This window comes from Peromyscus eremicus, chromosome 2, assembly GCF_949786415.1.
Source record: "Peromyscus eremicus chromosome 2, PerEre_H2_v1, whole genome shotgun sequence".
Classification (NCBI taxonomy): Eukaryota; Metazoa; Chordata; class Mammalia; order Rodentia; family Cricetidae; genus Peromyscus; species Peromyscus eremicus.
Window position 1 is genome coordinate 98116548 of NC_081417.1, and position 16966 is coordinate 98133513.

The following is a 16966-nucleotide window of genomic DNA, read 5'->3' on the forward strand; positions in this document are numbered from 1 at the left end:
CACTACAAATTATTTACTTAAAAATATGGATTTTCCCTCTCATAGATAGTAATTACCGGCTACAATATCTAGTAGGCAGTGGGTATACATGTTTTAAAATTTAAACTATATGACATTTTTATAAGATAGAATGAGCAGTCTTTATGTTAGATAAAAATATTAAATGCAGGCTGCCTCAAAAAAAAAGAAAAGAAATCATCAATGTATGAATCTATTGGCTTGTCATTCTTTTAATAGCAAATTTTGTAGTGTGATCGTATACTTCAAATCTATAATTACATCTTTTAAATTGCCTAGAAACTTTTCAGATGCACCAGGCACGGTGGCATTTACCTACAATGCTTGCACTTGGGGACGGGGCAGGGAAATCGGAAGTTTAAGGTCGCCTTGGGCTACATAGTAAGTTTGAGGGCAGCTTAGGCTACCTGAGACACTGGTCCCTCCCAACCCTAGAAACAAAGTTCTTCAAGAGGAAACAGAAGCAGTGTTTGCAGGCTGGTGCTTGCTATGCCAGAAGTGCCAGCCCAATCACCTTGTCAGATCTGTGAACAGATAAGCACAGAGTCCCTGCCATCTCACCAGTCACAGGGACACTCCAAAAGAGATGTTTCTCACTATTCCAAGTGTATACAAGTCAGAATTACCCAATCTAAGATAAAAGTAGGAAAATACATGACTGATGAAAGATTTATGCCCCAGATATAACTTAAGAACATTTACTCTAAATACAGTGATACCTTCCTTCATATTTAATTAAAAATCTGCAGTTTTCTTTTGTTTCAGTAATACACTAAGTGACTAAAAATCTGCTGATGAAACTCTTATACGTATGTGTAACAGTCACATATAGACCTTGGCCAAAGATTAAAGTTCATCTTCTTCAATATTCATTTAATTTATTTAATTAGAATAGTAAATGACCTCACAAACAATGGGTTTGTTAAATCCTATAATAATTTTTATTCCAATAATTAAAGTAAGACATCAGTTTCAAGAGTTTTAAGAAAAACTCAACATTACACTCATGAAAAAGTTAAAGAAATTCAGTGCCTAACATTTTAAAGGCTTTTCTAGACTTAAAGCTTATACACTTTACACATTTTCCCAAATTGATTATTTCATCCTATTTGTTTAAAAACTGAGCCTGTTACTCAAGTTTCTGAAAATTTCTGGACACTCATTTATTATTTTCTTACACTAATTGCGATCTTTGGAATTTTTTAACTTAAGATTTATTTATTTTACATCATGCACCTGAGTCTTTTGACTGCATCCTTGTATGTACACCGAATGTGCGCCTGGTGCCCAGGGAGCCCAGGGGAGGGTGGTCAGATCCCCGACAACATCAGCTACAGATAATGTGAGCCACTAGAGGAGTGCTGGGAACTGAGCCTGGATCCGGCAAGAGCAGCAAGTGCTCTTATACACTAAGCCATCTATCCAGTCCCTGGAATCTTTAAACTACTGTTTTCAATGAGGATAAATCATATAAACTAATTTTTTTTCTTTTTTTAGCTCATGGGCTGTCCTTAGCAGAAGACCTACAATATAAATCAGTTTAAGAAAGAAATTCTATTTGGGGTATCAATTCATGTTGAACTATGCCATTATACTTTCTCTACCTTCCTTCCCTCAACAACGGGTATGTTTAAGTATTCCCGAAAACTTCACAAGTAGCCAGGAAAGGTGGTATTCTGAAGGTAAAGATCAAGATGAAGCCTGGGACAGGGAGTGCAGTCCAGTGCTGAAGGGCCTGTCAATCATGCACAGAACTTAGGCTCACTCCCCAATACCTCAGGGGGAAATACGATTCTTTTTTTAAAGCATGAAGTTACTGTAAGAAAAAGAAAAACAGGGATAACTGCAAAGAAACTAAAATAATCCATTTCAGAAAGAGGTCTCCTAGAAACAGAAAATAAGAAATGGAAAACTAGATTCCCAAATGGTTCATTACCCAGAATTTGCAAACAGCCTGCTTTCTCTCAATTTTCTTTTTCAAGAGTTATTCATAATCTACAAGCTTCTCACCAACACTGGTCAAGTGCCATTCACAGGGCAATTCTATTCTTTTAAGTGAATAAACACCTTCATCTTCAAAACTAATGGGCACCTGAGAGTTGGTAACACTTTGTTTCCCAGCCTAGAAGACCAGCCCTCAGCTTTGGATCTAGAAGGAGAAAAGACACTCTGCTGCCACCTGTCTACCTGAAAGGGGATCCGATCCAGAAAAGCAGGTAGAAACTTCCCATTTCTCTCAGGACAAAAGCAAAGGATCAAAGTCAAGCACACACTTGCTGCACAAAGGATGCCCAGCACTCATTAACTCCAAAAGAGCCTGGGCCTCTTATCTCACATCTCAAGTAATCAGGGGGCAGAAGGTGGATGAAAGAGGGCTGACACTATCTGGCCAGCTGTCCACACATACTCAATAGCAGGCCACAGGTTTTTATTGGTCACAGGAAAAATGAAAAGGGTATGAAGAAGGTCCTACAAAAAAATACATATGGACTAGAATTACTGTTAAGGTCAACGTGGTAATGGTGACTTCCCTACTAAAATTAGTGGTAACGCTTTACAATGTCATCTTTAAAAGGACTTCTATAAAAAACAGTGTACTATTACTTAGCCCAACAATACTTGCTATAGTCAGTATTTTATAGTAGATTTAACCCCAAATTTGCCCATTCCACTAAGCCTCTTATAGTTTTCTTGTCTCACACTGTTTTTCTTCTTTCTGTTTTGCTAATCTCTATCTCACTATAAAGTCTGTCCAGAGCCCAATAGTACTCAAACCTTAGGGCCACATGCATTTAAAACTCTACAGAACTCTTATTTATATAGATTAGGGCATCTTGGTGTTGCATGATTAGGCTGAAGATAGACCCCCCAACATTGCAGAGGAACTTTGGGTGACTGTCCAGGCAGTCAGCTGTCTCTGTCATTCTAGATTTTTAGAAGTTGCTTACAATGCTTTTCCTGTTTACTTAGGTAATATTATATCCTTCTGGGGTCTTTGATGTAGTTGAAGACTAGACAGTTATAATTATAATTTTCCTTGGTTATGATAAAAAGATAAATTAGATAAGAAACCTTAGACTTACAAATATAGAATAGATAGAATATTTTCTTTAATTTTGCCAAATACAAATAAACCATATAACTGTAATTCCTGTTTGATAACTTTTCTATTATATATAATTTTACTATGTTAAAGTTAAAACTTTCCTTTTTGATTAGACGGAAAAGGGGTAGTGCTGTGGGATGTCTTTCTGTACACTATAAATATGTGTTGCTATGACTGGTTAATAAAGAAGTTGCTCTGGCCTATGGCAAGTCAGGTTATAGCCAGGCAGGAAATCCAAGAGAGAGATAGGAAGTAGAAAGGCAGAGGCAGAGGAGATAACAGCTACTGTCCAAGGAGAAGCAAGATGCCAGCAGACTGGTAACACCACGGCCACGTGGCAACTTATAGATCAACAGAAATGGGTTAAGTTGTAAGAGCTAGCTAGCAAGAAGCCTGCCATAGGCCATACAGTTTGTAAATAATATTAAGCCTCTGAATGGTTATTTTATAAGCAGCTGTGGGACCACAGGGATGGGTGGGACCGGAGAAACTTTTGACTACAGACAATAGAAATATTTTTTAACTGAAAGCAATTGTTTATCTGTGCTAACCTGTGCTAACCAGTAAACCCTTTAAAATGGAAGAAATGAAGATACTTTCAGGATTATAACTGGGATAATTTGTCCTAGGAGAGTTGAAGTAAAGTAGTTCATACTGAGATTCACTATGTCAAATTCATGACAATCCTGACTCAGACTCCCAAGCCTGAGATTATATGAATGAACTGTCAGCCCTAGCTCAGAAAACATGTCTAAATAAGAACATGCAAGAGATTCCTCCATGCATGCGATCTTGGAAAGAATATTTCTAAGTTGCCATTCCATCACTTCTAACAGGAAGGTAAGCACAGGAAAAAAAAGATAAACTATTAAGCAATCCACTTAATGTCAACATGCTTGAAAAAGCTTAGGCTAAGAGAACAATGCTGTTCAACATTACTAAGCATAAACAATGGTAATATTCCATTACCATTTGGTCAGAGTTACTCTGACCAAAATAGCTTTAATATAATCAACATTTTTGATAACTTGTCATTAATACTAAGATATTATTACTATTAAAAACCTGCATTATTCTTATCTGAGTTTCAAAAACATAGCTTTGCGTTATTTTTTCCCTAGTATTTTTAATCTCTTGATATATTTTATGCTGTTAATCTTTCTTCTAACATTCAGTATGTATGTACAAAAACACAGTACATGTATGAAAATACATTCAAATGCCACCTACAACCAGTTTCTCTACTTTAAAATATAATTCTTCCTCTAATTGACATTAATTTACCCAAAGTTCCTATCTTTCAAATTATGTGTGTGTGCATGCAAGTGTGCATGTACACATGTGTGCAGGTCCATGTTCATGTAGGGTGATACAGAGGACAACTTTAGGTATCATTGGGAAGGCAATATACCCACTTTGAGGCAGGTTCCCTCACTGGCCTAAAGCCTACCAATTAGGCTAGACCACTGGTCATAAGCTCCAGGGCTCCTCCTGTCTCCAGCCCCAGCACTGGGATTACAGTATGTGCAACCACACTGGGCCACGAGGACTCTGCTCACTAAGCCATGTCCTCATCTCTCTAATATTCAAGAAAAAAGAATTGGTGCAATTTCAAATTTCTAAAGCTTCTACATAAGTATTATTGTGTCATTCTCTTTTCTTACTGGAATTTCTTCTGTCTGTCACCAAACCCCCAACAATATTGTTCAATGATTTGTAATTTTTTCATTAAAATGAATAGGCTAAAGAAAATATTCTCTGCTTGAGAGTTTTAGTAAAGCCAATGTAACATAAGTTAAACATCCACTATTTACCAGGTATTTTTACATATATCATATTTTTTTCTTAGTTGCTTTAGTTTTTTGAGATAAGGTCTTATATAACCCAGGCTAGCCTCAAAGTTGCTATGTAGCTGAGGTTGACCCTCAACTGCTGATGCTCCTGCAATCAGCCTCCAAAATTCTAGGATTACAGACAAAATTCACCATGCCTGGCTGTATATGTTTATTAACTTATTTAGTTTCATTATTAATCACACTTTTCAGTGTGAAAACAAAATTACAGATCAGAGGGGTTAAAGGTTATACACATAATAAGAGAAGCTAAGTGTCTGAACCTAGAGTATCTGTTTTCAAAGTGACCCTTCCACTACCATAGTCAGCAAGCTTAATATTGAGAGCCAAATCTTTAATACTTCTGAGTTTTGCTAGCCATGCAGTCTGCCACCACCATTCAACTTTGTTGTAGCACAAAAGTAGTCATAGATTATGCATGGAAAAATGAGAATAGCTGGTTTGTCCCCCAGTAAAACCTACTAACAAAGTTAGCTAAATATGGAGATCCACTTAACCTGCAGAGGCAGAGGCTGCTGACCTCCGCCCTGCCCTGCAAGGTGGCCTCTCTTCATGATCTTTCCTCTCCATCGACTCCTCTTACATCTTTTCCCTCTCTTTTTGAAAAACTACGATCTTATGCCCCCTGAAAAATTTAAAACACTTCTGAGGCTATAACACAAACAGTTTCCTTGGAAAACTCACATGTTCTAACTAATACCAATTGTGCCACAGATTAACCTTAGCAAGATGAATCATTTCTAAAATTCTAATAGAAACAGGCACTGTATTTGCAGTGTGAAAATGCTAAAGACACACATTTACAAGCCTCTTTTCTGAAGGCAGAGGCAAGAAGACTACAGATTCCAAGCTTGGCTGGGCACCAGAGTGAGAGTAAGCCCAAGATCAACCTGGCCAGTTAGTGAGGCCTGCCTCCAAACAAGCAGGCTGGGGCTACAGCTGAGCAGCCAAGCACTTGTCCAACGTGCATGGAGCTTGAGGGTTAACGACCAGTAACAACAAGAGGCAAGACTGTCTTCTGAATTTCATTCAGTTTTAATAACCGAATACTTAATATTTAATAACCATATTTAATCACAATCCAATCACATTGAAAACAGAGCACCACTAAGGTCAGCAGCCACACATAACAGCCAAGTCTCAGAACAAGCCTGTGCACCAAAGCAACCACACACAGAACTGAGACTCCCATCACTCACATTTCATAGCTTAACGGCTCACCTACACATGACATTTCACATACAAAGACATAAACAGAACAAATAGTAGAGAGAGAGAGTACCCCTCCACTTGTTCTTCTTTCTCAATCTTGTATCTCTGTACATGCACTCACATGCACACTCTCTCTCTTTTCCTGCTTTCCCCCATCTGTCTCTCTGTGTCTGTGTCTGTCTGCCTGTCTGTCTCCCCCCACCCCCCCCTCTCTCTCTCTCTCACACACACACACACACACACACAGAGTATTTTTTTTTAAATATAAGCAAAGTCCAAATAAAATGGAAAATAACATACGACTGTTGGGCAATCTCCCCTCCCTTTCTGTGTCCAGTACCTCTTTCATTCCATTTAGCCTCAATTTTCTCTTGTAAACATTAGGAACACTAAAGTGAGAAGTCCACAGTACAATGTTGACACAATAAAAAACCAAAGGCTCTGGAGCTGCTAACAGCATCACCATGTAGGCAAGTCTGGGCATTGCTTAAATGACGTGTACCTAAAGAAAACTCTAGAACAGTGGTTCTCAACTTGTGGGTTGTGACCTGTTTGGGGGTTGAAGGCCCTTTTCTCAAGAGTTGCCTGAGACTGTCCTGCATATCAGATATTACAGTTCATAACAGTAACAAAATTACAGTTATGAAGTAGCAACAGAAATAATTTTATAGTTGAGGGTCATCACAACATGAGGAACTGTATTAAAGGGTTGCAGCATTACGAAGGTTGAGAACACTGCTCTACAACATCCTAGAAATTCATCTTACTACTGAGGAGAGCTGGAGGCAGAAGAACAGGTATAGTAGCACGTGCCTGTAATCCTAGCACTTTAGGAGACTGAGCAGGAAGGCCGAGAGTTCATGGCCACCTTGGGCTACATGCCACGATCTAATCTTAAAAAACAAAAACAAAAAAGAGAGAAAGGAGTCCTCTTCTCAAAAAGTTAACTACTTTTGAGAACCTTTAAAAATTAAATTAATTATCCACACTCCAGGGTAGGCCTAATGCTCAGGAAGAGCTGACCAATACAAAACAGACTCCATGTTTTATGTCTTCTTGTTTTGGTTATGGTCTGGTGGTCTTTGTTGTCTTGGTTTTTTGCTTCTGTTTTTGAAGAAACACAGAGAGAAACACAAGAGAGAATGAGAACATGAATTTGGGTAGGCATGAAGGTGGGATGGGTCTGGGAGAAGTAGAGAAGAAATTTTTATAATAGTAAAAAAGTATAATAAAAAACTAATCTATATCTGTTTTTATTTTTAAAAAAACAACAATTTGATACTTTTCCTTTGTAGTCACGATTTTAGGCTATTTTTAAACTAAGACTTGTATACTAAAAGAGCTAGGATTCTGTTTTCTGAAGAAATCTACTCAGCACAAATAACCATAAGGAGACTTGTGTAGAAAGAACCAGAGACACCTTGTCGGCCCCAGTGCAGAGTCCACTGGTCTACGCACAGCTTTTGTTAGTCGGCCTGCACTCCTGCACTGCGAGGAACCACCATGTTTACAGGTGTACACCACAGCTGCTCGGACACTGGGGACAGAAACGTGTCTTACCAAATTACGCTTTTTCAGTGGAAGAAAGTAATAATAGTGGCAGAAAGAAAACATCAGTGCGTAGCAAGTGAGAAGTTCGGTGTAGAAGCAGAGCTGCAGAAAGAGCCAGTGGTTGTCCTCACCCACACAGTTGTTTATCCTGGAAAAAGAAAGAAACACGCACACTTTAGTACGGTGCTCACATCAGGATCAGGAAGGGAAGCCTTTCCCAAACCTAAAAGCCAACTACTTAAAGATCCACATTTATAAAGTGCCTTCTCCTTCCAAAGGAGGCCAGCTAGAGACATGGGAAGAGAAATACAGCATTTAGGCCACTGGCCAAAGGATATCCAGTTATAAGAGAGTGAGACCAAGAGGGCAAGGAGAACCTCTCTCTGGCATTCCAGCCCTTCTACAGAGCACTCTAGCAGAAGAGAGCAATTTGAATACTTTAGAGGAAAACAGCTCAAACTTACTACTTAGATAGAATTGCAAGGCACAAATTTTATTTTTATATTTTTACTTTATAAAAAAATTGATCCTTGGCTGCTGAAAATAAAAATGTATTCAAAACCACTTATATGTACTCTGTCAAAACAATAGCAAAGTCTAACTAGGAAGATGATGATGCTATAATCATAAATTGTCAAGGTTGATTTAAAATTAGTAAATGCTACTGTTACAAAATTAGTATATTTTAAGATTCCATAGAAAAAATCTAATTTAAAATTCCAATATGAAACTATTTTTCTCAAAATTATATAAATGTTTTCCTTTCAAAATAGGACTATACTATCACCAAGGGAGTGTGAATATATATGTGTATGTGTATACGTCTACATATGTATGTATATATATTTATATGAAGATATATATGTGTGTCAAGTTCAATTTGTACCTTAAATTGTTATTTTTAAGATGTGTAGTTTTGCATTATTTTTAAAAATCAAACATAGAACTGAGCTGAAATGCTTATGGGTGGTTATGTGAGGCTACAGAGCACATACTTGATAAACAGGACAATTCAAAGCTTTGTTATCTTCAAGAGAGGCTTTAAGAGAAGTGAGCTCATTCACACCTGAAAAGGCTCTCAGCTATTGCTGCCTCACCCCTTCTCTCCTCCACAGGCTCCAGAACAGGCTCTGAGACAGCATCTAAGGAGCCCTGACAGGCACAGAGCACTCACATCCATCTGTCCACCTGAGCTTAAACTATTTAGAAAGAATGCTCAGAGACAAAAACCGAAGCCGTTAAAGTGTCTGAGAGCTCGTGATTGACTCTGAAGCTGTGACAGTTCAATGCTGAAGTTCTGAGAACATTAAGAACCCCCTGCTTCCAATACCGTGGACGCAGCAGCGCTCTGTACGAAATTCAATGGAGGAAATCCCCAAGCCGAGATCTGTCAACCTTCCTTGCTAATCTCCAATTTCTGTCGACTCCCCTCTCCTCCCACCAACACCCTGAAACAGACACTAGAAGCAAGAAGCCTGGGGACAGAAATATCTCAACATCACACTTCAAGTTAAAGGGTGCTTCATTTCCTCACCAACAAGCTGCTCTTTACCTCTTAAAAATATATCACTAGTATTAACAGGCACATTGCCCAGACGATGTTTTTAAACTTTAAATTATGGTATTCTCTTGTAAGGAAGATTAACACCCAACTGTACCATGAATATTTAATATCATTTTAGTTCATTAGGAAAACTAATACAAAAAAAGTGCTATGACTTTTTAATGTGATTACTACTTATCTGAATGCAGATTTCACATAGTATTTTTCATGTACTATTACTGTGGCTGTAACTATCACTGAGGTTTAAATTAATTAATTGAGAACTGATCTATTTAAAATGTGAGGCACATTTTGTTGAACACTGTATGACATAGAATACAGTATCTTATAGTAGACTTACACAATTAAAAAACCTCAAGTACTTTTATTTAAAATGCTCTTCTGTTTTTCTAGTCTCTGGAATCTATTAAAATAAACAGTTATAGTTAAAAAATACAATTTAAACTACAAGCTTGCTAATTAGCAATGCTATCAAAATATAGCTATAAATAAAAGAAAGTTATCATAATAAAGTTATTATAAATAAGGGAAGTGAAATTGACAAGCATCATTAGACAAAGGTGAAGTGTCTTCTTTAGCCAAATGCAGGTAAATATCTTTTTTTAAGTTAAAGGGTGCTATTACATAGTTAACTTCATATATATGTGCATGTATGTATGTACAAATATATATGGACATATATTTATAAAGTGCTATATCAGTTTATTAATGCTATACCAATTTAAATATTTAAACAAGATCCAATGTTAGAGAAGCAGAATTAAATATAGTATCTTGCTAAAAGATTTTTGTGACTTTTATTAAATAAAAGTACTTGAGGTTTTGTGACAGTGGAAGGGAGTTCTTAGCAAATCTGAAATGAAATACAATAGATTCAGAGCATTTGTGGGTTTTTTTTGTTTCGTTTTTTTTAAATCTACTTTTTAACAGAATGTCTTTAAATATTACAACAGAGCCCCCTATTGGCCAAAAATATTGGCAGTTCCACAGAAACAGCTAATTAGCACTTACATATATCCAACACGCACAAAATGTTAATAATATCCAACAGAAAATACTATAAAAGGCATAAGGAGTGGAAGGGAGTTCTTAGCAAATCTGAAAAGTGTTGTTCTTCAACGAGTAAGAAAGAGGAATCTAAGCAGTGGCCATTGCGGTTCAGAACCTCAGGAAGAGAAACAGCTGTTAGGTAAGTCCATGTACCAAATGCTCTGCACAAATTGCCTCATTTGATGTGAGCACCTTAGTCCTCCCGTATATTTGGTGTGTGTTAATTCTGAAGTTTTCTGCTCAAATGTCTTCTTGTTAGCAAAGATAAATCTCTACAGATAATTTGCTCTGGAAATTGCAAGAACCATTTTTTTTATTAAAAGAATATTTAATGGAATGACCTAAGTATTATTTTTGCTTAAAGCTGGAAGGTTCTCAGATTGTTTTTATTTTCATTAACTAATCCTCCTGCCTCAGCTCCTGAGTGCTAGGATTACAGATGTGCACTAACACGCTCAGGATGATTTCACCAGTAATCCTATTGCTGTCTGTGAGCACTGCCGGTCATCTACTCACCAAGGACAGTGGTGGTCCATCCTCCTCACACAGTGGCCACAGCGGCTGCAGTGATGGGAGCGCTTTGGCCTCATCAGATTACACTTGTTGCATAGCTCCCAGAGCTCCCGTTCTGAGAAGGAGAGCAGACCCAGTTAGGAAGACAGCAGGAGAGTGACGGTGCTGAGACGCAGTTACAGCAGTGAGTGATGCTGAGACTCAGCAACCAAATTCCACAGACTCTTCAACTTGTTTCTCCAAGACATTTCTCTTTTTTCTGAGTCTCCAAAGTAATCAAGTACCTTTGCCATAACTGCTGCTACAAGTTCTGTGTTTTATACATTTCTATTTTAACCTTACAAAAATAAGAAATCATCATTTCAAAGTAAATGACAGAAAGCATGGTTCTGAAAAAAATCATGAGAATATAAGTAAAATCTTATAAAATTCGAAACTCAATCAAAACATTAGAATTTTATAAGTCAATTAATTTATACAAAATATTTTATCTAAGAGCACTAAAGAAGAAATAAGACTAAGTCTTAGTTTCAGTAGACAAATAAATTGAAATCAATCTTATAAATATTTCTCTGAAGCATTTTATTTTTTAATTATTAATGAATTAATTTGAACATATGTATTAGAAATAGGCTGGTGGTCATATTGGATTTAGAAGACACCCAATAAAAAAAAGTGAAGGTTAGAAATATCACTAGTATATAATGCAAATAACAAGATGAGTTTTGTTTTTATGAGACAGGGTCTTGCTACAATGCAACCCAGGCAGGCTTTGAACTGCCAAAGCTCCTGCTACAGCCTCCTAGTACTGGAATCAGCTTTGCCTATTATCCAGTTAGTAATTTCCTTTGGGGTACTGGGAAACAGTCTACAACGACAGGTTTACAGAAGTAAAAAGAAAAGGCACTTTGTTTTCACTATAAATGGTTCTAACCACATCCACAAAAACTATTTATTCATCTTCCAAGATAAAATAATTGCTTCCTTATATGAGATGCATATTTTCTGCAGTTACTAACATGAAATGTTACCATTATGAAATTCTTAAAATTTCAGCACTTATGCTTCCACTACCTTCATAATCTGACAGTAAAGGGACAGACACAGCAGTTCTCATGTGTTATCATGTAGAATATTATCATGCAGAGTGTGGGATGTAGAATATTATCATGTAGAGTGTAGGATGTAGAATATTATCATGTAGAATGTGGGATGTAGAATATTATGTAGAGTGTGGGATGTAGAATATTATCATGTAGAGTGTGGGATGTAGAATATTATCATGTAGAGTGTGGGATGTAGAATATTATCATGGAGAGTGTGGAATGTAGAATATTATCATGTTGAATGTGGGATGTAGAATATTATCATGTTGAGTGTGGGATGTAGAATATTATCATGTAGAGTGTGGGATGCAGAATATTATCATGGAGAGTGTGGGATATAGAATATTATCATGGAGAGTGTGGGATGTAGAATATTATCATGTAGAGTGTGGGATGTAGAATAATATCATGGAGAGTGTGGGATGTAGAATATTATCATGTTGAATGTGGGATGTAGAATATTATCATGTTGAGTGTGGGATGTAGAATATTATCATGTAGAGTGTGGGATGTAGAATATTATCATGGAGAATGTGGGATGTAGAATATTATCATGGAGAGTGTGGAATGTAGAATATTATCATGTTGAGTGTGGGATGTAGAATATTATCATGTTGAGTGTGGGATGTAGAATATTATCATGGAGAGTGTGGGATATAGAATATTATCATGGAGAGTGTGGGATGTAGAATATTATCATGGAGAGTGTGGGATGTAGAATATTATCATGGAGAGTGTGGGATGTAGAATATTATCATGGAGAGTGTGGGATGTAGAATATTATCATGTTGAGTGTGGGATGTAGAATATTATCATGGAGAGTGTGGGATGTAGAATATTATCATGGAGAGTGTGGGATATAGAATATTATCATGTAGAGTGTGGGATATAGAATATTATCATGTAGAGTGTGGGATGTAGAATATTATCATGTAGAGTGTGGCCCTTGCATACAGTGGGAATCACTAAATGCCTGCTCAAATACAAAAGTTAAATTTTTAAAAAAGATTCTAAATGTTTTTAAAAGAAGATGACAATAGCGTTCAATTTTCTGAAAGGATTCCCTTTTTAAGTTCTATTACTTTGGTTTAATGGCTGGGAATAGATCAGCATACTCCAATCTTAACAGGAAAGTGTGAGGAAAACACTGCTGTAGACGTTTTGAAGAAACAGGTAAGTAAAAGTACATCTGTACCCAATGAACTATCTGAAACGATCTCTTACAGTTCCTTTTTAATGGAAACCTATCATGGGAGACACTATGGCAGCAGTGCAAACACCTGGAGCTGGTCTTGCTACAGCACACAGGATGGAGACACCTGCACAGTGGCCCCAGCACACATCCCGGCTACACTCAACACCAGACACCCAACACTGACACTGACAATTCCCACAAACAAGCAGACAGAAGGAGATTCTCCACAGTGGGCCAATTTCTACAAATCAATCCTTAAAACACAAACATGTTTTCATTCTATCATTTTCTGATGAATTAGCATGGAGCAGTCGATGGAGAATCAGTGCTTTATCCATGTCTAACATCCTCCTCCTGAGGGAAGAGAACATCTGGCTATAGAGAAGGACAGTAACTTCGCTGCCCAAACCAGGGCTCTTAACTTGCCCCACTTGTAACCCTTCTCACCAGACATTTTTATAGGACCCCAGCTATATGGGTAAATAAGTTTACAAATCAAACATTATTGATGAATCACAGATTATTTGAAAGCAATTATTTGGTTTACACAAGATTTTAACATTTAAAGAATTTCATACCAATAATACTTGTGCTTGTTTCACAAAAGAAAGTTTTGATGAATACTTGATACTGCAAGACAGAAAGCTTTTAAATATTTCGCAGCTGACTGATATTTTGATTTTATAATCTTCAGCACTGAAAACACTGTGCGTAAACACATATATGGCATAAGACCGTCTAAAGCCATTTCAGAAATTATTGGAAATTCTGTCATAATACCAAGCCAAAAATCATTTACTGATTTTTTTTTTAATGAAACTCAAGTCAAAAATTTAAGCAAAAAATACAAATTTCTTTCTTTCTTTTTCTTTTCTTTTTTTTTTTTTTTTTTTTTTTTTTGGTTTTTCGAGACAGGGTTTCTCTGTGTAGCTTTGTGCCTTTCCTGGTACTAACTTGGTAGCCCAGGCTGGCCTCGAACTCACAGAGATCCGCCTGCCTCTGCCTCCCGAGTGCTGGGATTAAAGGCGTGCGCCACCACCGCCCGGCCAAATTTCTTTCTTGAAACACATCTTGCTATTTAACCCTGGCTTGCCTGAAACTCACTATGTAGACCAGGGTGGCCTTGAATTTGTGGGTAACTCTTCTGCTTCTGCCTCCTGAGTAAGATTATAGGCATGTTCCACCTCACCCAGCTCTTCAAACAGCAATATTTAAGATCCAACATTCCAGTACGATAAACCCAGGATATGCTCATTTGATACATGCATGCAGAGGAATGATGGTGGGGAAATACTAAGTCCTTGTTTTCTTTAGACTACTGTTTCTATAAGAGGAGAAAACGTTGTATGTACAGTTAAAAACCCTACAATCCACACATATAATAATATAATAGCCACGATTCTGATCCTACGTGTTTCAGGCGGCATCCACAAGGGGAAGGCTGTGCATTTAGAACTCAGTGACTCCACCCAGCTCGGTGGAGGCAAATGCTACCAAAGGTGCCTCAGATTCATCATTCATTTGATTTAGAATTAAGCTTGCAACTCAGAAATCTTTTACTGTAGCTCAAGTTTTCCTGAGCCCCACATTCAGTTACAGGACCCACAGTTTAAGAAGCTAGGGCCCAGGCTAGCAGACTAGCAAACTCCAGTATGCAGGGCACTCAAGTCCACTCCTTTCCTGTAAAACCCAAGAACACTTGTGACACAGTATTACAAAACAAAATCTTCGATTTAAAAAAAATACAGCATGTTCTGTCAGTGGTGCTGTAAAAGTGTCCCAAAGCAGACTATGGAGATGGCCACATAGTAAACTGGATACTTTCAATGAATGAATTAAATGACAGGTGACATCCCTGTAGCTAGAGTTTTCCTGCCTGGCCCACAGTCAGGACAAATCTCTGTCACCCGCCAGTCCCACAGCCACTCAGACCCAACCAAGTAAACACAGAGACTTATATTGCTTACAAACTGTATGGCCGTGGCAGGCTTCTTACTAACTGTTCTTATATCTTAAATTAATCCATTTCTATAAATCTATACCTTGCCACATGGCTTGTGGCTTACCGGCATCTTAACATGCTGCTTGTCATGCAGCGGCTGGGAGTGTCTTCCTCAGCCTTCCGCTTCCCAGAATTCTCCTCTCTCCTTGTCCCGCCTATACTTCCTGCCCGGCCACTGGCCAATCAGTGTTTTATTTATACAGAACAATATCCACAGCACGTCCCCTCAACAAAGCCATTTTTTAAGAGCTCAAATAAGATTATTCCACACAGTTTGAAAATGATAGTGATATTTCTAAGTTAGGTTACCGTTTTATACTTGTTATTTCAAATATACATGCAAATAATTTTAATAATATATATGTATAATAATCTCATTTGACTACTACATCTACATGCTCAAAGGTTTTGAAATCAAATTCCAAGGACCTTCTCAAGAGAAAAAAAACCTTGTGTTTAACTTCACCTCATATTTAGTGGATCACATGTATGCTAAAAATATGCTGCTGTGGATATCGTTCTGTATAAATAAAACACTGATTGGCCAGTGGCCAGGCAGGAAGTACAGGCGGGACAAGGAGAGAGGAGAATTCTGGGAAGTGGAAGGCTGAGTGGGAGACACTGCCTGCTGCTGCCATGACAAGCAGCATGTGAAGATGCTGGTAAGCCACGAGCCACGTGGCAATGTATAGATTTATAGAAATGGATTAATTTAAGATATAAGAACAGTTAGCAAGAAGTCTGCCACAGCCATACAGTTTGTAAGCAATATAAGTCTCTGTGTTTACTTGGTTGGGTCTGAGCGGCTGTGGGACTGGTGAGTGTCAGACATTTGTCATGACTGTGGGCCAGGAAGGAAAACTCTAGCTACAGTATCCTTTAAACAAACAAAAAAAAAAAAGACCAACATGTCGATGAGAGACAGAGGTAGCAGAATCAGCTTAAAAGCTTGCAGGCTACCCAGTCTGGAGTATTCCATGTAGTTGTAGAGACAGGACACCCTGCTCCAATGCTTTCCTAAGGTTATTACATTCTACATCTTAGTCAATAAGAAATGACTCCCAAAAGTTGTCCTCTGACCTCTACATACACATTGTGGCGCTCTCTCTCTCTCTCTCTCGCTCTCGCTCTCGCTCTCGCTCTCGCTCTCTCGGTCTCTCTCACTCGCTCTCTCTCGCTCTCTCTCTCTCTCATACACACAGAAAGAAATATGAAGAAAAGATAAGAAGAAACTGTATATAAAGTAGTCCTGTGTGATTCAATAAATATGGTTAATAACATGTAAGGATTATGGCTTTAAGTTTCTTTTTCTGAAGAATCCAATTATATGAAACTGCTTAACCTTCAAGATTTCACTAAAAATCATGATTCTATATTTTCAACATCTGTCACGCTATATTATTTTCCTATGTTAAATTGGCAATTTTACTAAGTTAAAAAACATACTTACAAATGTGTCCGATAACCAGTGCCAAAAAGTACACGATAACTCCAATCCCCCAAATCAATTACACAAAAGGTGAATGACAAAGGAAAAATGAATCTGCACACACAGCTGAAAAGAAGACAGTGACAGTCCTAGGTGTGTTGACAGCAATGTAACTCTCCAGCGAGGTAACCTAGGACAATCACACTCCTACCCAGCTCATCCGCCTCAACTGTCATAAGAATCATGTGATATGAGACTTGTAGACTTCGAAAAAAAATTTAAATGTAATGAAGAGAGTTCATTTGTTTGTTTTAATTGGGTAATGGAGAAGTTCTTTGGTCTCTTAAGAAGAAAACTGCCACCATCA

At 37.6% G+C, this 16966-nt stretch overlaps 1 protein-coding gene across 1 annotated transcript in view; it reads right to left on the reverse strand.

The window, feature by feature from the left end:
• Zdhhc21 (zinc finger DHHC-type palmitoyltransferase 21) overlaps nucleotides 1–16966 on the reverse strand; it is a 48962-nt gene that overhangs the window by 16319 nt on the left and 15677 nt on the right. Inside the window, exons 5-6 of the mRNA XM_059254484.1 lie at nucleotides 10871–10982; nucleotides 7750–7888 (exon numbers count right to left, since the gene is read on the reverse strand). Of these exons, the coding sequence (XP_059110467.1) occupies nucleotides 7750–7888; nucleotides 10871–10982 (251 nt within the window). The remainder of the gene's footprint in view (nucleotides 1–7749; nucleotides 7889–10870; nucleotides 10983–16966) is intronic.